Raw genomic sequence first — 21,510 nt, forward strand, 5'->3', positions numbered from 1 at the left:
CAAAACGATGAAAAATAGAAAGATCAAACCGTAGAAAGACACGAGGATTTAACGTGGAAAACCCCTCCAATGCGAAGGGTAAAAACCACGGGCGTCAGCCAGCAAGAACTTCACTATATCGGGTGTTTGTGTACAACGCCTAGCGGCGGCTTACAAGAGGAATAATATGATTGATATTCTCCGGTGAAGCCTATGGGTTAGATATATAGGAGAGTCACGTGGTCTCCTCAACTTCTACTAACAATGTGGGATTAAAAGTTTGCACCACATGGGCCTTAATGGGCCAAGCCCAAATTCCAACAATCTCCCATCAGAATTTGGATCACAATATAACAGCTAGGTGGATCGGAGATCGGTTGTTGGTGTCCTTCCCCTCCCCTGGGCTGGCCTGCAAGAGCTCGCTAGCAATGGAGGTCGTTTTGTTAGGTACGTAGGATCACTGGCCTAAGAGAGAACAACAAACATGAGCTCGGATTAGGGTCTCTTACCATTGATCTTGAGCTCCATTCCTTTTTATTTCTCTGTTCTTCTTCTCTTCTTCTTGTAGCCTCCTTAGGGCATGGGAGAAGCCTTCCTGGCATTGCAGTGTTCTTGTGGATTGGACACTTAGGGCTAGGTTTTGGCAGTGGTTCACAGCACCCTACCTTGGGGCTCTACCCTTTTCTTTTATAGGCACAACACTGCACACCAGGGGGACACCCCTGGTTAGTTCTAGGCTCCAATCAAGCTCTTCATTTGTTAAGGTAAAAAATAACGGGTCACCGTTCACACCAACATTCTCCCCCTTGATCATCAGACTAAACTTATAAGTTTACTTTTCAACAAAATGGCGTACCAAGACAAAAGCATTACAATGGTGAATCACATACCATTAAACCCAGTAGCTATAGTACACCACCTCATATCAAATGAACTTCTTTAACTTAGGAGCTCCAAAAGCTTATTTCTTATGCTTATATGTAAACTTATGGACTCACTTCTCAAAATATGGTATACCAGATCAATCAGTCACTGCAGTCAATTAAGTATCACAGGATTAAGTGACCATGGTTTCCATACAATATCAAAGTGATTCCTCTTAGGCTTACGGGAAGATGGGGTTATTATAGTCCCTGAGTGCAGTTGGTTTTCTTTTTATATATATTAAACATATATAAATATATTTATCCTCATATATTTATTTTTATGTGCATGCACTTTTAAAGGAGGAAGAAAACCAACGTATTTCTAGAATCATAACTTGTCCCTTAGTAATAGGCTGCCTTTTATTTCTTATGCCGGCAATAAATTAGGCAAGTCTCTAAACATGATGCCCAATACTTTAGAACTTACGTCATATCACTTAATGCTTATATTTTGAGCATCATAATCTTAGAACTTATTTGATGCTCAACACTTATGACATACTTAATTTGTTAAGCATCACTTAGTCTTAAACTTAGTTCATTTAGACCTCAAATATTTATGTCTTTGTACTTTTTAGACAAGCAAGCTGAGGGTTCACCAAAGAGTCCTGCAGCCGCTGGCAATGTTGACCTGATCCCGTTGGAGACGCCACAGCAGAAGGCGGTTGTAGAGTCGGCCGGCGTTGCCCAGGGGATTCTGGGCTGCCATTCCGCTCTTGTTGCAAGTGCCTTTTTCAACTCGGGTACTTTTGTCGAGTTGTCGAGTACTTTTGTTGATCATGTTCTGTTGGCAGGATCTGGCCAAACAAGTCGCAGAGCAGGCCGAGTTCCTTCGGCGGTCTGGGGAGGATATCCAGCTGACGGCTGACCAGTCGCTTCAGCTTGAAAAGATGGCTGCTCTTGAGAGGTCTTCTTGGGAGCAGTCAGAGAAGGTCAAGCTGCTGGAAGCCCGGTTGGAGACTTTGGAGCAGGAAAATTCTGCTCTGAAGGAGAAAGCCTCCAAGCTGCAGGAGAAGGTCAAAAGCTGCTGCCAAGGAGAAGAAAGGTATTTTCTTTCTTCTATATCCCTCGAGTGGTTGTCTTCTGTTCTCATGTTTTCCTTCCTTTGACAGAGCTTAAGAGCTTGTTGTTGTGAAAGGATAACGATGTGATTGATCTGACCAATATTATGTATCGTCACACAGATGCTGTGGAGAAGCTGACCAAAGTCAAGGCTGATGCAGATAAGCAAATGGTCGGTGGCATGAAGCAGATCAGAGAGCTCTCCCAGCGGTTGGCTGATCTTGAGGTGGCAGCGAAAGTAGTCGTCGACATGGTGGAGAACGAGGGCGCTGCTGAGAAGAGTCTGTTGGAGCGTCTTTGTGAAGCTCCTCAGAGACTTAGTAGTTTCTTCTCTGAGACCTCTAGGGACTACTTAGCTCATGCCCTTGGATTAGTCAAGTCTTTTCTTCCTTCTGCGAACTTGTCCTTTATTGGTGATGGGGTTGCCGTTGGCTGCTCAGAGGAGAAATTCTGAGTATGTTGCGGAGATGAAGCCCATCGCCGATAAGGTTATCAGTGTCTTAGAGCCGGCGCCAGAGTTTGAACAGTTGTAATATCCTCTTGGCTTTTGTGTGTGTGTGTGTGTGAGTCCGCTTGAGTACTTTTAACATTCTGATGTATAGTACTTTCTTTTGATTTGACGGCCGATTGGCTGGTTGTCTTTGTCGTTGGCTATCTTGATTTGTTTCTTCGAGTACAGTGGTAGTCGGAGTCGGATTGAGTCAAGTACTGTAGTAGTCGGCTTTGTCGTTGTCTCATGGACGAGGAAATAGGGAGTATGTCGCATCCGGAGATCGAGTACCGTAGTAATTGAATAAGTCGTCTCATGGACGAGAGAAGTGGGGAGCATGTCCTGTAGATCGAGTAACGTAGTAGTCGATAGAGTTGTCTCGTGAGCGAGAAAGATAGGGAGTGTGTCCCATCCGGAGATCGAGTACCGTAGTAGTCGAATAAGTCGTCTCATGGATGAGGAAAATAGGGAGTGTGTCCCGTCCGGAGATCGAGTACCCTAGTAGTCAAATAAGTTGTCTCATGGACGAGAAAAATAGGGAGCTGGTCCCATCCGAAAATTGAGTACCGCAGTAGTCGAATAAGTTGTCATCTCATGAACGAGGAGAATAGGGAGTTGGTCCCATCCGGAAATCGAGTACCGCAGTAGTCGAATAAGTTGTCGTCTCATGGACGAGGAGAATAGAGAATGTGTCCCATCCGGGGATCGAGTACCGTAGTAGTCGAATGGACGACAAAAGTAGGGAACATGTCCCATCTGGAGATCGAGTACCTTAGTAGTCGAATGAGTCGTCTCATGGACGAGGAAAATAGGGAACTTGTCCCGTCCGGAGATCGAGTACCGTAGTAGTCGATAATTCGTCGTCTCATGGATGAAGAGTTCTTCTTGGGAGAAAGGGAACTTGTCCCATCTGGAGATCGAGTACCGTAGTAGTCGAATAAGTTGTCTCATGGACGAGGAAAACAGGAAACTTGTCCCGTCCGGAGATCGAGTGCTGTAGTAGTCGATAATTCATCGTCTCATGGACGAAGAGTTCTTCTTGGGAGATAGAGAACTTGTCCCATCCGTAAATCGAGTACCATAGTAGTCGAATAAGTCGTCTCATAGACGAGGAAAATAGGGAGCTGGTCCTATCTGGAAATCGAGTACCGCAGTAGTCGAATAAGTTGTCGTCTCATGGACAAAAAAATAGGGAGCTGGCCCCATCCGGAAATCGAGTACCTCAGTAGTCGATTGGTTTGTCATCTCATGGACGAGAAAAATAGGGAGCTGGTCCCATCCGGAAATCGAGTACCGCAGTAGTCGATTAGGTCATCTCATGGACGAGAAAAATAGGGAGCTGGTCCCGTCCGGAAATCGAGTACCGCAGTAGTCGATTAGGTCATCTCATGGACGAGAAAAATAGGGAGCTGGTCCCATCCGGAAATTGAGTACCGCAGTAGTCGATTAGGTCGTCTCATGAACGAGAGAGTAGAGAATTTGTCTCTAGGGCCGAAGGCCCCGACTACTCAATTTGCCGTGCCTTTGACTTTGAGTGAACAAAGAAAGGTTGGTATTCGAGGTAGTCTAAGGAGTTACCTCCCCTTGGGAGGGGGAGCTCGTGTCTCGTAGGTTTTACTCCTTATGGTAGAGAACTTGTCTCTATGGCCGCAAGGCACATGTCCCTTAGCCCCAGTTACTCGATTCGTCGTGCCTTTGACTCTGAGTGAACAAAGAAAGGTTGGTATTCAAGGTAACTGATGGAGTGAAGACTCCTGAAGAAGTAACCCCTTGGGAGGGGGAGCTTATGTCTCCGGCGACAAGATCCTCTCTTTCCTTCAATTTAGCAGCACTCAATTTCTATCTTGGCCTTTATTGGGTGTAAGACCGTTCAATGATTTAAATATTTTTCTTCTGCCAACTTGAGTAGTTTGGGGATTGAGTCAGAGCTCGAGCGAACCCATCCTAGCCTTTATTGGGTGTAAGACCAGGGGTAAACCCAATAGATGACTCGAGTCAGAGCTCGGGCGAACCCATCCTAGTCTTTATTGGGTGTAAGACCGGGGGTAAGCCCAATAGATGACTCTTCTTTTGGTCTTTTCTTTCTGTCAGCACGAGTGGAGAACTGAGTCAGAGCTCGGACGAACTCATCCTAGCCTTTATTGGGTGTAAGACCGGGGGTAAGCCCAATAGATGACTCGATTGCCAGTGCGAGTAACTTTGGGGTTGAGTCAGAGCTCGGGCGAACCCATCCTAGCCTTTATTGGGTGTAAGACCCGGGGTAAGCCCAATAGATGACTCGAGTCAGAGCTTGGGCGAACCCATCCTAGCATTTATTGGGTGTAAGACCGGGGTAAGTCCAATAGATAACTCTTTTGAGTAACTGGCATGCTGAATTCCTTGTTGGAAGGTTGTATTGTTCGTGTTGACTTTCTCTTTGTTGTCTTTGTTGGCAGAAGTTGGAGGTGCTCCGAGTGCTTTGTGAAGAGTGCTGCATTGGAAGGTCGAATGCTTTCTTTTTGGGTGCAGGAAGCATTTTGAGTGGATCTTCTGATGAGCAGAATCAGTTGTCGACTGCTTTGGTTGAGAAGGAGGTGCTGCCTTGTCGCGACATCGTTTTCGCGAATTGTACCCGTAGATATCAGGTATCCGGTAATTGGATATCGGACTGTAAGCTTCGACTTCCTCATGATCTTCCCTTTTGTTGATGATGACTGTTCTTGCGTTGTGGCCAACGTTGATAACATTGTGCAAGTCATTGTTCGAGTGGTTGAACGAGTTGCCGAGTTGTTGTTGATGTTCTGTCTTGAGAATCATCTTTGGGTTGTTGTCTAGATGGACTGTGACTGTGATTCCTGGAGGGGGATTTTCGCAGGTGGTTGTTGCCGTTTCAGTTGTCTCCGGTCCAGAGAGGAATTCGTCGTAGTCCAAGTCTTCCAGTATTGTCGAATCATTTTCTCGGTTTGTAGCATCCGAATGGAAAGGCATGAAAATTTCGCGATTGTGGCTGCGAATTTTTGAATTGACGTCATTTTCCTTGAGTGGAAAGCCTTGCTGCAACGGTAGTTCTTCGTTTTCTGAGAATTGTTGCCTCTCTCTTTAGTTTGCGGACTGCCGATCTCCTTTTGTATTGATTGAGGAAGTCGACTTCTTGTCGGATTCGGTCTTCTTGTCCGAATCGGGTTGTAGTGCGAGTCGGTTTCCTTTAAGGACTTGGTCCGAATCTGGAGAGGATCCGAGAGTATGTCGAAGAAGGTCTTCGTCATGTGGGATGTGATCCGCTGGGGGCCATCCACCTTCGATTCGAACTGATAGTTTATTTATGAATTTGTTGTACTTTTCCAAATTGTCCCGCTCTTTCAGAGAGAATAGCCGCGGGGTGCGGTAATCTTCTTGCGGAGTAGGGGAATTTTGAGTTTGGATGGCGTTGCACTAACGATTCATGTAGTCTTCGATTGAAACAGAGTCTTCTGCGGGGTAATTTTGAGCTAAGTGTTGATCCAGTGACCTGTGCGAGTCATCCCATAGCTTCTTTGCTTTGGACTGCTTCCAGAGAGCTTCAAGCTTGTCCGGATTGTTTAATCCTTCCATGAACAAGTTGATGTCATGTGACCAATCAGCTAATTCGTCTTCGGGAATTGGTTCATCCAATTGTTCGAGATATTTGGTGAAAGCTTGATCTTGTTCTAGTTCTGCAGAGTTGAGAATCCATTGAGTGGAGGATTCTTCAAGAGTAGTGTTGATGCTGAGTATGTCTTTCGCTTTCTGGAGGCAGTGCTCGATCTTGTCATCGATATCATCGATGTTTGAAAAAGTGTTTTTCGACTGCTTCTTTTTGTGAGCAGTTTTCTTGAAGCTAGCCCTTGACTTTTTCTTCCGAAAACTTGGTTCGGAGACGCGAATGCAATTGGAAAGTGTGGTCTTTCCGTTCGTGCAAGTTTCCTGCTTGGAATCTTCCAATAGCTCCTTCAAATCCTCTTCCAATTCGGAAAGTGTTTTGGCTTTGATTGGGTCGAATTCGGGTTGAATTCGGGCTTTGTTGTTGAGGTCCGAAACTCCGATTTCTTCAATTTGATCAATGAATTCGTCAAATTCGCGTCGTTTTGCAGCTTCTGAAACTTCTAGAGGATCTCGGTCGATTGAGCAGCTTTCGAAGCCGCCCGATCCGTCGGCGATGAAGATCCAAGAGCCGATGCGAAGGGAAGTGCCTTTTTCGAGCGCAGGGTTGTCATCGAGAGAAGCCATCGAATTCTTCTGATGATCATTGGTGAGAGGCCCCACGGTGTGCGCCAGCTATCGGTGTTTTACTGTCGGGTTCTCCGAGGGGTATCCCGAGGAGAGTGGTTATGAGTAGGGACTCGCCGAGATCAGAACGCGATGGTGCAAGGAACACAAGGATTTAGACAGATTCGGGCCGCCGGAGCGTAATACCCTACGTCCTGTGTGGTGGTTTGTATTCCCTCTGGTATTGTCCGATTCTCTGGAGGGGTCCCTGCTCGCCCTTATATGATCCAAGGGAGCAGGGTTACATGGAAATCCTAGTCGAGTTCTGTTAGCATTCTATCCCAAGAGGTTCGGCCAGTTCCCGAGACCGTCGACTAGTTCTACTCCTATTCGAGTAGATACAAAAAGAGGTAGAGCATAGCCATGTACTACTCCCCACTCTAGAATGTTTTGTGCCCTTGGGCAGTCCCGGTGTCCTGGGTCCAATACTACCTGCGCGCCCTTGGTGGCCGGCGACCTCGACGCCCCCCGCATGTCGGCGGCCGCCAGGGCAAGCCCCCTCGCGCCGCCCCTGCTCCTGGCATCCGGGGAAGGCCCCCGCCCCATGGGGGCCGCCGTCCTAAGCGCCACTAGCGCGCCGGCGGGGGCCGGCAGTGCCCCGCTGCCCTTGCTGGTCACCGGCCTCCGTGCCAGCCGCGCGCCGGCGGCGGCTGGGGAAAGCCTCCGCCCCTGCTCTCTGGATTCCAGGGAAGGCCCCCACACGCCGACGGCCCCGCTCCCTTGGGGCCTTTGTGGCCGGTGGCCTCCGCGCCGTCCGCGTGCCGGCCGTGTCGCGCCCTTGCTGGCCGGCGCCCTCCGCGCCCTCCGCGTGCCGGCAGGGCTGCTCCCTTGGGGGCCGGCGCCCTCCCCGCCGCCCACGTGCCAGCGGTGCCGCGGCCTTGGGGCCGGTGGCCTCCGCGCCGTCCGCGTGCCGGTTGTGCCGCGGCCTCTGTGGCCTCCTAGCGCCCCCTTTGCCCTGGTGGCCCTGCGCCCGCCGGCCAGCGTCCCGCGCGGAGAGGCGAAAGATGGAAGAGAGAGGGAAGAGAGAGAGGAGAGGGAAGAGAGAGGAGGGTGGGAGGAAGGAGACGTGTGTGGTGGAAAGATAAAGATGATGGATAAGGCTGGTGGGAGAGGAGGCGGTGTGAAGTCTGTACCGGGTTGTCCTTCCAGCCGGTACTAATTTAAAAACTTATGTGTCGGCTGGAGTCACCAGCCAGTACTAAGTTTAATCTATGCAATTTAGTACCGGTTGGAGCCACCAATCAGTACTAAATTGTCTCCAGAAAATCTAGATATTGTCGTCGTACTTTTAGCCGGTACTAAATGCTCTGTGGGTACTGTTTTATACGACCGGTACTAAAATTATACATTAATACCGGCTGAAAATGCAACCGGTACTAACACTATGGACGAATGCCCCTTTTTCTAGTAGTGAGTACTAACCGATATATACAATTATGTTCAAATGGGTGGAAACGGATTATATGAACCGGTGAAAATAGCACCTGACATATGCAATCATACTTGTATCTCTGCTATCACAGAGATCTCGACTTTTGCTGGTTCAAATCAATGCAAATCTGTGATAATAAAGATCGAATAACTCGTTTCTCTTTTTGAGTCAAACAAGAACAAAGACTGGGCCGGCCATGCCCATGCATGAGACGTGTTGTTGGTTCCAAACCGGCGGCGAGGTCAGGAGGAGCCGCGGGTGGTGCTTGTGCCGCTGCCCCTGATGACGCGGACACCAAGGACTCGACCATGGGAGCCTTGGAGTGGCAGGAAGGCGCAGGCGTCGGAGAGGCCGACCCCGTTGCCCTGCGCAAACTCCGTCCAGCCGCCGCACATCATGCCGCTCTGCTTGGCCGACACCTTCACGCTCACCGGCCACCGCCGCTGCTCACCACCGCCGGCTACCAGCAGCTCCACGTCGCACGACGACGTCCAGCCAACGCGCTCGCAGAAGCTCTTGCTCAGGTCCTGCATTATTATATTTGCAGGCACATCGATCAGCATCTATCTAGGATAGGAAAGTAATACTCTAATTCATAAAGGATTATACTTATACGACTACCAGAGTACCAGTACCAAGAAGCGCAGCTGGTAAGGCCTCTCGATGCGCCGGCAGAGCGTGTCATCGTCGTCGCCGGTATTGGCCGTGCTGCTTGGCGAGGGCGACCGCTTCCTCCTCTTGACCCCGGTGGTGGCCTCTGGCCGCCGTCGGCAGTCGCCGGACTCCTTGTCGCCCGTGGTCTCTGTCGTGCGCTGCTGTATTATTTGTTCGGCTTCTTCATCATCATCTTCACGGGATCCATCGTCGTCGTTACGGCAAGCGCCGTCGCTGAGGCAGCCGGAGGCGTCGAATAGGTCGACGGCGAAGTCCAAGCCGCCGCGGTGCTCGAAGACCAGCAGCTGCCCGGCGGAGATGCCGTTGGCCGAGACGAAGCCCAGCCACCCGCGGCCCGTGAAGGACACCCGATGCTCGCCGTCGCGGTGGAGGTCCACGTCCCACGACCTCCCCGTGGGATCCCGCAGCTTGCCCTTGCCGGCGGTGGCGCGCCCCGCCGTGAACTTGGGCGGGATGGACTGCCATCGATCGATTATTATATTGCATTGGTTTGATCGCTGATGATTTGCAGATTGACTAATTTAGAGAAACGGAAGAGGAGGTTGCCGTTGCAGATCCATACATACCAAGCTTAGCTCGAACAAGCCGGGCAGCAGGATTTTGAAGAACTTGTGCCGACCGCCGCCGCCGCCTACTCCGTTCATTGTTGCCATAGCATAGCCAGAGACCGAGACGATATGATGCAGCGCGCCGCCGGCCGGCCAGCCGGCCTTCTTGAACGAGGAAGATTAATTAACTCCGTAATTTCCTTTCAATTGAAATATATAAAGAAACAACCACTCCTTAATTCCAGGCCTTAACTTCGAAACTGTTAGGGTAAACCCAGCGCGATCGCCGTGCGCGTGCGTGCGTGCATGGGCGGCGAGCTGGTGTGTGTGTGTGCACGAGGTGTAGTGTGCACTGGTCGTTGGGCGCGCCAGTGTGAGCCAAGCGCGCGTGTGTGCGCGCAGACATGGCGTGGTTGAGTCGAGCGTGTGTGCGCGCGCGAAGGTGATCGTGAGCGCGATCAGAGCCATGATCGTACGGGCGATCAGGAGGCGGAAGTCGTGGTGTGATCCGCGTTGGTCGCGCAGACGTTGAAGCTCCGTATTGGGCGCGGCATCTCTGGGTGCGTGGCGAGTGAGTGTCAGAGCGCGTCCGCGCCCGCGGCGGAGCTGGTGCGCCCGTGCCGGTGAAGTAGGGCGTCGAGTGGGTCGTGGGTGTGTCCCTTGGGCTATAAAGGCCCGTTGTACTCCGATTGTGATCTGCGTGAAGTGAATTGGAGAACGGTATGCGGCACCGTGCGTTCGTCCGCAATTCCTTCCCTGAGTTACTGTTCATCTTTCCCAACCCGCCGTCCAAATTCCGTAGCGTCCGAGCGCCAATTCATGAAGCTAGCGGCTTGGAGAGTGAGAGGGAGATGTAGAGCGTCATTGCGCTCGAAGTTTTGTCCGGGGGATCGCCGGAGGTGCGAGCTCGACGACGACCCCCCCCCCCCCCCCCGGAGTTTGGCGGCGCCCTGCTCGCCGTCGTTGCGGCGCGAGGTGGAGCGCCAACAGAAACTGCTTCGGTTTGTTGCATATGCACTGCGGTGCCAACGATTCGTTTCCATTATTATTATTTCCTTTCCTTCCCCATGCGTGAGTCGATAGCCTGCTTTATTTCAGTCAACATGATCTTTATTTATGGACCAATAATGAATGCGAACTCACAATTACTAGCATCTTATTTGCACTCCTCAATAAAGTTTAACACTTTTGGGCATTAGCATTTGGATACAAAGGTCCTCTTAATTTTCTCCTACTAAAACTGATGCAACACATAGAATCCATGTCATCTTAAGGATTTATGATAAGGAAGAGGATTTTTTTTTGAAGAAAGCACCATTTTGTCATTTAATTATAGAGAAAAGACTAGTGTAAGTGCTTACGCTGACGATATTACATAAATAAAGCAAAAGAGGTGTCTTCCTCGATGACAGTATATCCGACAGCGGGTCGGATTCGGGACGGATATCCGCGGGTTTCGGGTTTACGAGTTTCAGGTTCGGTTTTTAGATTAGACTCGCGGATTTGCGGGTTCGGGTACCCGAAATATTTCGGTTTTGGGATGTATTCTTAAATTAACCCGCGGAGTTTTATTGGGGTCTCGAAATTTTTAGCCCAGTAAAAACCATCTAGCAACCCTAGCAATATATACCTAGAATCACCCTATCTACCCACCTCCCGGCTGCCTCTCGGTGCCTCCAGCCCGCCGCCGCACCCTGCTACACCCCTAGCCCCCGATCCCCGCGCTGCGAGCGGCGCGGCGGCTAGCCCCAGCGCCTGCGCGCCGCGAGCGGCGAGCCCCAGCGGTTGGCGGCCGGCGCCTGCGCGCCGCGAGGCCGTGCGCCCCAGCCCCCGGCGGCCTGCGCTTGTGGAGGCAGTCCAGGGCTTCAGGCAGAGCCGCGGAAGGCGGACAGGCGGAGGCGCACGGCGTCTGGAGGGGAAAGGCCCGCCCGCGACCTTGGCCGGTCGGCCCCTCGCAATCTCGCACTGCCGCACTGGCGTCCGGACTCCGGAGGGCGGAGGCCTCCCGCAGGCGCGCTACGCACGGCGCCCAGACACTCCACTCGAACCGAACCCGACCCGTTGTCATCCTTACATGGCAGACGTGGACGTTCCGGTTCCACCAGCAAACATGCATATCCTAGTATATATAATTATTATGGTAAATGATCGAGGGAATTAATTAATCTTTATTAACAAAAAAGTAGAAATCAACAAATAAATCTAGTTACTACTGCAGGTCATGGGGAACCAATGCAAGACGATGGCTTTGATTGTGTTGCGTGTCATGGGAAACCCATAGTCGTCCCCGTTCTCCTGCAGGCCCAGTAGAACGTCCACCGGATTGTCCTACTGCCTGCCGTCATCGCTCCTGGCTTGCTTGAGAACCTCCTCCCTCTAGCAGATGATCTACTCGAGGATGCCAAGTGTTAGTTCACAGAAGATCAATCGGAGAATTACATCCAATCTGCTGTACTGTGCACGGTTCGTTTGGATTGCATCATTTCCTTTCGAATTTGGGAGGATTTGTATCTGTCCTTTTCTTCCCTATACATGAGCATGCTCAGTTCCTAACGATGATTCCTATCCATTAATTTCAATTTTCAACTCAAATCCCAATAATGCCATCTTTTGTTTGAACTTAAATAGGAACGTATCAGGTGCAAACCAACCTCTCCATGTAAACTATGGAAACTTCAATCTGGGCCATCGGATCAACGTCCAAGGGGTATGGGAGATTGGTTAATTTTACAATCTTGATACTATTTTGTATTAATAGTGTTAAGTAGCAGTATAATATAGCTAGTAGAGAGAGGATGGTGCAAGTAGCTAATTTTAGTAACGTCCGACTGTATGTACTGATGGAAGCTGCTGAATGCAAAGAATAATAATGTATAGTAGCTAATTTTAGCAGAAAGAATATAGGTAGAGATGATGATGAGGGAAAGAGAAGAAACACCCGCGCAAAATGCTCTCTGCCTCTGATGACGTTACCCCACTCCCCTGCTCGATCCATCCTTGTTCATCGCGCGAAAGCAATTGAATTGGACTCACTTTTTTTCCCTACTCTGATCGAATTGTTAATTAGTTGTGGGACGATAGATCGTCATCGACCCTGCAGCAGCACCAGCAGCAAAGAAGAAAGGAGGGGCCGGCCATGGATTGCACAATGACCAGCAGCATCCTGTCGGCCAACTACAACACGATCCTGTTCGAGTTCGGCGTCATCCTGGTGACCAGCAAGATCCTCCACGCGCTGCTCCGCAACGTGTACCAGCCGCGCGTCTTCTCCGATCTCCTAGTGCGTCGCTCGCCCCCGTCATGGATGCTTAATTTGCTTGCTTGGTGTTTTCTCCTGCATCATATATATCCACGGTGATCTCATCTCATCTGCATAATGGCGGCAGCTGGGCATCGTGCTCGCAAAGTTCCGGGTGCTCTCCCTGACCAACGCCATCAGCCTGGTGTTCGGCAAGATCGGCGGGTTCGTGTTCGCGCCCTACCTGTTCGCGCTGGGCGTGGAGATGGACCCCGGCACGCTCCTGGATGCCCCCACCGCCGAAGCCGTGGTGGCCTACGCCGGCATCCTCTCCACCTCCGTCCTCGTGACGCTCTTCCACATGCCGCTGATGAAGGCCACCTCCGGCGTGGTCCACGAGCACTCGCTGCGCTCGTTCCTGGGCCTCGCCGCCGTGCTCGCCAACACCGCCTCGCCCGTCCTCACCCGCCTCACCACCGACCTCAAGATCGCCAAGACCGCCGTGGGGCGCCTCGCCGTCGGCGCGGGCCTCGCCTCCGACATGGTGACCACGATGCTGATCGCCGTGGGCAGCATGATCTGGCGCGACGCCGGCGGCGACTCCCCCGTGGTGCAGCCGGTGCTGACGGCCGCCGTGCTTGTGGTGGTGGTGGTGTCGGCGTTCGTGTCCCGCGCCATGGCGGAGTGGGTGGGCGGGCGCAACCCGGAGGGGCGGCGCATGCGCGGCTTCGACCTGTCGCTGGTGGCGCTGGCGGCGGCGGCGCTGTGCTGGCTGAGCGCGGCGCTGCGGCTGGACGTGAACATGGCGGCGTTCCTGGTGGGGCTGGCGTTCCCGAGCGAGGGCCGGGTGTCGCGGCTGCTGGTGAGCAAGATCAACCTGGTGCTCAGCTCCCTGGTGCTGCCGCTCTACGTCTGCCACGTCTGCCTCTCGCTGCGCCAGACCACCGACGACATCGAGGCCACCGGGCTCGGCCGCGCCGAGGGCTTCCGGGCCTTCGTCATGGAGCTCCCCTTCCCATGGTGGAAGGTCTTCTTCGTCACGGTGATGGGCACGCTGGGGAAGCTGACGGGGTGCGCGGCGGCGGGGCTGCTCCGGGGGCTCGGCTGGCTGGAGGCGCTGGCGCTGGGCATGCTGCTCAACGTCAAGGGATACTTCCACATCTACTGCGCGCAGGCGGCGTTCGACGCGGGCATCATAACGGACAGGTCGGTGTGGTTTGGTTTGGTTTCTTTCTTTCTTTCTTTCTCGAATCAATCATATGCAAGACGTATTTTGTATTAATAAGCAGAAAGAAAACAGAGTCACACATACAGACATGCAGGTCTTTCATGGCCATCATCTTCATGGTGGCCCTCAACGTTGCGGTGACGCCGATGGTGGGCGTCGGCATCGCGTCCTGGGCCCGGCGGAGCGTGCAGTGGCGTCTCATGGGGCTGCAGCACCATGACCCGTCGACGGAGCTGCGCCTCGTGGTAGGGCTGCACGGCCCGCAGGACGTGCCGACGCTGGTCTTCCTCATGGAGGCGCTGCGGCGGGGCGGCGGCGGCGGCGGGCTGGCCGCCTACGCCGTGGACATGGTGCAGCTGACGGACCAGACGGCGGCGGCCATCGTCCGCGGCGGCGGCTTCGACGGCGTGACGGTGGTGGACGAGGAGGTGTCGGAGATGCGCAAGCTCATCGGCGAGGCGCTGGACGCGTACCAGGTGGAGTGCGACAACGGCGGCGGCGTCAAGGTGCGGCGGCTGCTGGCGCTCTCGGCGTTCCCGAACATGCACAGCGACATCTGCATCTGTGCCGAGGACGCCATGGCGGCGCTGGTGCTGCTGCCCTTCCACAAGGCGCAGCGCCTGGACGGGAGCATGGACGCGGGGCGCTTCGGCTTCCGGCTGGTGAACCAGAAGGTGCTGCAGTTGGCGCCGTGCTCGGTGGGCGTGGTCGTGGACCGGGGGCTCGGCAAGCACGCCGCTGCAGCAGGCGGCGGTGGCGCCACCCCAGTCCCAGTGGTGGTGGTGTTCATCGGTGGCGCGGACGACCGCGAGTCCCTGACGCTGGCTGCGCTCATGTCCAAGCACCCGGGCGTGCGGCTGACGGCGCTGCGCGTGGTGCAGAACGCGACGGCGCAGGCACGCGCCAGGGCGCGGACGAGCCTGTTCGAGACCAAGGCGAGCCGGCGAGGCAGCGCGGCGGCGGCGGCGTCGACGCTGGCGCAAGAGGAGGCGCAGATGCAGGTGGACGACAAGTTCTTCGCCGAGTTCTACCGGAAGCACGTGGCGGGGGGCAGGCAGCAGGGTCAGGGCGGCGGCGGCATGGGGTACCTTGAGAAGCACGTCGCCGACGGGGCGGAGCTGGTGGCGGTGCTGCGGGGCCTGCAGGCGGAGTACCAGCTATTCGTGGTGGGGCGGGGGCGCGACCGGAGCTCGGTGCTGACGGAGGGGCTGGACGAGTGGGCCGAGTGCCTGGAGTTGGGCCCCGTCGGCGACATCCTCGCGTCGTCGGACTTTTCCGCCACCGCCTCCGTCCTCATCGTACAGCAGTACGACGCCAAGAAGCACTACAAGGTCATCGACGAGGAGTTCATGCCCTTGTAGACATCACATACTGTACTTACTAGTGTGTATATATATGTATATGTATGTATGTAGACGACGTGCCATGTGCCAATGTATGTAAGCGTAGATGGATGGATGGAGGATGTAATTTATTTGTCAGGACAGGAAACGCCATACACTATATATACTGTACTAGTATGTATGTAGTTTTCTTTCTTTTAATTAATATGGAGGAAAATACACAACTGTGAGTCTGCCTTTGTTTCTTTCTTTTTTTCCTTTGGTGGAACTGTTTTTTTTTATAATTCCTTTGGTGGAACTGTGAATCTGGCTGGTACTGTACTACTTTTTTTTTCTTTTCATTTTGATGAAACAAACAACAATGGGATGCTCCATTATTACTGTCGGCCGCCCCAAAAAAACAAAGATTGCAAGGCCGAGTGCCTGGAGTTGGGCCTTATTTTGGACGGGGCTGGTTTGGTGGGAAGGCCTTGTTTATGTTAATGGGAGAGTCAGAGAGGAGGGGAAAGAAGGTGATGAGTTGCTTGCTTACACTCTCTTTCCTCCCGTGTGTCCTTCATTTCCCCTGCCGATCCCCTTCCCCTCCCTCCCTCTCCCCCTTTCTCTTCACCATTCCACCCATCTCGTCTGCTGGATCGCTCGAACGATCAATCGGCCGGCCGGTTGCTCGGGCTCAGTCCTCGCCCATCTCGTCTTCGCATCGCCCCGATTGCAGCCAGCCAGAGCCAGAGCCAGGTCGGATTGACATCCAGCTCCATCTCCCCAAATCGGTCGGATCCATCCATGGGGCGACTGCTGCTGGTCAGCCTGCCGGCGACGGGCGCCGTCATCTACAGCTGCAGGCACTGCTACACGCTCCTCGCCTATGGAACCGACATCATCTCCAGGGTTGCTATCTATACATATATAATTTGCTTTCTTTCTATTTGTTGATTCATTGATTGATTGTCTGATAATATCTTGTTTCTTTCCTTCTTGATCGATCGATTGATCGATGTTCCGTTCGATTCGATCCCAACTCATAGAGTATATGATAATATCCTCGAGATTAACGAAGTCACCACAGGCGCCACGCTGTGGACGGGAACGTCACCTACCACTGACTGCACAACGCTGTTAAATCCCAGCGACAGTGTTCGACTTGTCTGCTTTCTGCTTATTTTGATTTAAATCCCAGAATACACAACTGTGAATCTGCCTCTGTTTCTTTCTTTTTTCCTTTGGTGGAACTGTGAATCTGGCTGGTACTATACTACTTTTTTTTCTTTTGATGAAACAAACAATGATCCATTATTATTGTCGCTTGCCGGCGTCTGGGCTGCCTCGCCGCCGCCCCCAAAAACAAAGATTGCATGGCCTCGATCAGCAGCGGTATTTGTTGTTGGGCCTTATTTTGGACTGGGCCGGTTTGGTGGGAAGGCCTTGTTTATGGTATCGGGAGAGAGAGAGAGTCAGAGAGGAGGGGAAAGAAAGTGATGAGTTGCTTGCTTGCACTCTCTTTCCTTCTGTTTTTTCCTGTGTCCTTCCTTTCCCCTGCCGATCCCCTTCCCCTCCCTCCCTCTCCCCATTTCTCTTCACCATTCCACCCATCTCGTCTGCTAGATCGATCGAGCGATCAATCGGCCGGTTGCCCGAGCTCAGTCCTCGCCCATCTCGTCTTTGCCTCGCCTCGATTGCAGCCAGCCAGAGCCAGAGCCAGAGCCAGGTCGGATTGGCATCCAGCTCCATCTCCCCAAATCGGTCGGATCCATCCATGGGGCGGCTGCTGTTGGTCAGCCTGCCGGCGACGGGCGCCGTCATCTACAGTTGCAGGCACTGCTACACGCCCTCGCCTACGGAACCGACATCATCTCCAGGGTTGCTATCTATACATATATAATTTGCTTTCTTTCTATTTCCTGATTCATTGATTGATTGTCTGATAATATCTTGTTTCCTTCTTGATCGATCGATGATTCGACCCCAACTCATATATATAGTACTATTATCTTTGATTTGTTGATTGATGATTGCCGCCTTTTTGTATGTAAAAACAAAACCAAAAAACCAAAAAAAATAACCACAGATGTTCCGCTGCAAGAACGGCAAGGCGTACCTTGTTAACTGAATCTCGTGCATGCTTTGATCATCATTCTGTAAATAGGGTATCTGCATTTAGTTGCACGTTTATATTTCCTGAAGAATAGCTAGCTGCATGTGAGACGAGAGATGGAGTGGACCAGAACCGTGCTGCTTCCACGGCGCGGCCAGTAGTGCTCACTGCCATGCCGCATGAAACGTTCCTGCGCACAAGGCGGGCACGACGCAGCGTGAGCGTGCATGGCGGGGGAGATCGTCGGTCATGGACCGTGTAATCACCGCGAATAAAAAGCAACAAACAAGACCGAGTCTGCTGCAACGTTTTGACAGCGCCATTTTTTTCGTGTGTTCAGTTATACATCCGAGCGCGAGAGTGTAGGCGACGTCGTGAGCGCGGCGAGTGCGTTCGCCGGAATCGTTGTAGATCGCCGCCGGTCAACCCACTCCGGTAGCCGGCGCCAACAACTGGCATCAGAGCCCGTCTTTGCATGTTCTACGGCGGCTCAGTGAGCCCGCCGCGAGAACCACCCAAGAAGAAGTTCATTGTTCCACGGAGATCGTCGTCGAGGAAGATGGGCGGCGACGGATCGTCATGGAGCGGCTCGGCGCACAGAGTTCCGGAGAGCTCACTCATGTGGCCGATGCTCACCCGCTCCAACTACACGGAGTGGGCAATGCTGATGCAGTGCAACTACGAGTCCATGGAGATCTGGGATGCCGAGCCTGGCGGTGCCAGCGTGAAGCGCGCCCAAGATCGGCAAGCGATGGGCGACCTTCTCCAATCTGTCCCGAAGGAGATGTGGGCGACGTTGGGGAGCAAGAAGACGGTCAAGGAGGCGTGGGAGGCAGTCAAGAGTATGCGGGTCGGCGCTGATCGCGTCAAGGAGGCCCATGCTTAGCGCTTGTTGCAGGAGTTTGAAAACATCTCCTTCAAGTACGGCGAGCTGGTGGATGATTTCGCGTTGCGAATCAACACGCTGTCCCAGGAATAGCGCGGGCTTGGGGAGAAGATTGAAGAGTCACGAGTCGTCAAGAAGATGCTGCGTGCGCTCCCGAAGAAGTACTCTCAGATCGCCGTCTCGATCGAGCTGCTACTCGATCCGAAGAAAATCTCAGTCGAAACCCTGGTGGGACACCTTAAGGTGGCTGAAGATCGGTTCGAGGTTGAAGAGGTCACTGACAAGGCAGGGCGGCTATTGTTGACGGAGGAGGATTGGGTGTCGAGGTATCGTCATCGTCTCCTGCCTGAGTCGTCCATGTCTGGTGGAGGCGAGAAGAAGGCCGGGTACAGTCCCAGGAAGGCCAAGAACGGTGGCCGTGGCGACAAAAAGGAAGGCCCCGTGAAGCTGACATCGGAAGGCACTCCAAGGTGCAAGGGCCGGTGCAGGAATTGTGGCTTTTACGGCCACTGGAAGGAAGACTGCAAGAGGCCGCCGAGGAAGGAGCGCAAGGAGGAGGTCCATGTCGCACAGGCGGAACAAAAGAATCCATCGTTGCTCCTGACAACGGTGAACACCGTGCGAGTACACCAGGAGCCGTTCGTCGTCAAGCCTGGGAAGACCCGCCTGACCCACCAGGTTGTACACCTGAACGAGAAAAAGGTGTATCCTGAAGATCGTGATGAAGACAAGGATGTTTGAGTCCTCGATACGGGGCCAGCAATCACATGACGGGGCGCCGCGAGGCACTCGCATCACTGGACGTGTCTGTGCGCGACACGGTTCGTTTCGGTGACGGATCGCTCGTCGAGATCGAGGGCATCGGATCAGTGGTGCTCCAAACAAAGGAGGGACACAAGGTGCTGACAGAGGTGTACTACATTCCAAAGTTGAGAAGTAACATCGTCAGCCTAGGCCAATTGGAGGAAGGAGGATGCAAGGTTGTCCTGGAGGATGGGTACTGCAAGGTGTTCGACGTCGGGCGTTCATTGCTGGCGCGCGCACCGCGAGTCAGGAACCGTCTGTACCTGTTGAAGATGCATCTAGCTGTTCCGGTCTGTCTGGTGGCAAAGACAGACGATCAAGCCTGGCTGTGGCATGGCCGATACGGCCATCTCAACTTCCAAGCGCTCTGTGAGCTCGGAGTGAAGGGAATGGTGGATGGCATACCACTGTTGGACCGTGTGGAGGAGGTGTGTGATGGCTGTGCACTGGGCAAACATCAACGACACCCTTTCCCTCAGGTGGCAAGTTATCGAGCTGAGAAGGGACTGGACCTGGTGCACGCTGATCTGTGTGGCCAGATCCGACCCAAAACACCAGGTGGTAAGAGCTATTTCTTGTTGATTGTTGATGATTTCAGCCGGTATATGTGGGTAGAGCTCTTAACTTCAAAGGATGAGGCGTTCAAGTGCTTTAAGCGCATCAAGGCGCTGGCTGAGACTGAACGTGGCCTGAAACTCCGCACGTTTCGTAGTGATCACGGTGGGGAGTTCAACTCCGTCGAGTTCAAGGAGTACTGCAATGAGCACGGCATCAAGCATTTCACCACGACACCGAACACGCCCCAGCAAAACGGCGTCGTCGAGTGCCGGAATCGTACCGTGGTGGAGATGGCGAGATGCCTACTGAAAAGCAAAGGGCTACCTGCTGAATTCTGGGGAGAAGCGGTTTCGACTGCTGTTTATCTGTTGAACCGTGCTCCAACCAAGAGTCTGCAAGGGTGCACACCCTATGAAGCCTGGCACAACAAGAAGCCCAAGGTACATCACCTACGCACTTTTGGTTGTGTGGTTTATGTGAAGAAGGTTGGACCGGGTATGTCCAAACTCTCTGACAGATCCACCAAAATGGTGTGTTATCGGCTATGAAACTGGCACAAATGGCTATAGGGTTTATGATCCTGTAGCAAAGAAACTCCACATATCCCGAGATGTTATTTTTGAGGATGGGCAGACTTGGGATTGGAAGCAAGAAGCTCAAGATGAACGAGGAAAGCCTCGCCCCCGATGATACAGTGCTGGGGGCCGCGCTACTGGGTAGGCCTCGCCGCCGGCGGCGGCGGCTGCTGCGGGGACTATGCGGGCCGCTCTCCTGAAATGGAGCCGCCCGATCCTCTGGGGCCGTCCGATCGACCGATCCAATGGATGGTGCTTTTTCAGACGACGTGGCACAATGAGAGCCAGAGAATCGGCCTAGCAGAGACGCGCTTTCGTGTTTGGAGATGCATAAACATGGCATAGTACACAATATATAACCCTGTGGCTAACTACTTTGCTTCTCATGATCATCGTTCATGTTCAGGTGGTCCATTATTGCAGATTTGCAGCTCAGCTCCGGGGCAGACTGACATCGACATCAAGAACTACTGGAACACCAAGCTGAAGAAGAAGCTCCTCGGCAAGCGTGCGCCATCCCTGCGCGTGAGGGCAAACCAGGCAGATCCCTACCCCGGGCGGCGGGCGGCAACATGTGCAGCTCCAGCGGCGGCGTCAGCAACGGCAGCATCGCCACGCCGACAAAGAAGTAAATTGAATACCGTAAATGTCAGATCCTTATTTTGCATTTTGAGTAGATTTTAATAGCATAAATACTTTCAGGGTTCTTACTTCTTCTTATACCTTTTAGTTTTCCCTATTGTTTCCTTCATTCTGAAAATTCGTGGCAGGAGCTTCTGTTCTACTGATATATAAGATTGTTAGAAATATATCCATGTTGTATGCACATATTTACTATAATAAAATTAGTATTTACTGAAAGTTTTAAAATATAAAATTCTTATTTACTATACTTTTAAACACGTGCGTGACGCATGTGCATTTTACTAGTTTTAATATAGAAGATTGAGAACAAAACAACAGGACATAAGCAAAATGAAAAAACTGAAAAAATTGAGGTATCCCAAGAAACTATATTGATGGTCGCCACAGGTATACTGGCCCCAAATTCGACCCATGGGCATCTGGTGTAACCACATTGTACAAATAATTCATCCGTATGCCTACAAACCGGATCTTCTTGTTCAGCCACCCCCTCGGATCAAGCCAAGTAAAGATTTTATATTTGGTGGCGCTCACGCTTTCCATATCAACTGATCAGATATGTGTCCACCACTTCTAAAAATTATGACATCGACATATACACTGATTTGGTGAAGTACTCCCGTTTGTATTTTTTTTGAAAGCACCCAGGAGCACTGGGGAGTCATGTAAGATTTTTAGACGTTCACGTTGACCGGACTCAACGCAGACGAGGCTGTCCGAGTAGTCTCGGAACGCGCCATACAGAGGTACTCACACCACACGCACG

At 52.6% G+C, this 21,510-nt stretch overlaps 2 protein-coding genes across 2 annotated transcripts; one reads left to right on the forward strand and one right to left on the reverse strand.

Moving 5' to 3' along the window:
- Positions 1-8,394: 8,394 nt before the first annotated feature.
- LOC120701172 (putative B3 domain-containing protein Os04g0346900) lies at positions 8,395-9,471 on the reverse strand. The gene is made up of 3 exons (XM_039985313.1): positions 9,394-9,471; positions 8,788-9,285; positions 8,395-8,679 (listed from the first exon to the last, which is right to left on the reverse strand). Exons 1-3 carry the CDS (start codon positions 9,469-9,471, stop codon positions 8,395-8,397), a joined length of 861 nt encoding a protein of 286 aa, XP_039841247.1.
- A 3,040-nt stretch (positions 9,472-12,511) lies between these two features.
- On the forward strand, positions 12,512-15,202 carry LOC120700283 (cation/H(+) antiporter 28-like). Its single transcript, XM_039984514.1, has 3 exons — positions 12,512-12,655; positions 12,762-13,819; positions 13,936-15,202. The coding sequence occupies exons 1-3, from the start codon at positions 12,512-12,514 to the stop codon at positions 15,200-15,202; spliced, it is 2,469 nt and encodes an 822-aa protein (XP_039840448.1).
- Positions 15,203-21,510: the final 6,308 nt, after the last annotated feature.

The sequence above is a fragment of the Panicum virgatum genome, chromosome 3K (assembly GCF_016808335.1).
Source record: "Panicum virgatum strain AP13 chromosome 3K, P.virgatum_v5, whole genome shotgun sequence".
NCBI classification, from domain to species: Eukaryota; Viridiplantae; Streptophyta; class Magnoliopsida; order Poales; family Poaceae; genus Panicum; species Panicum virgatum.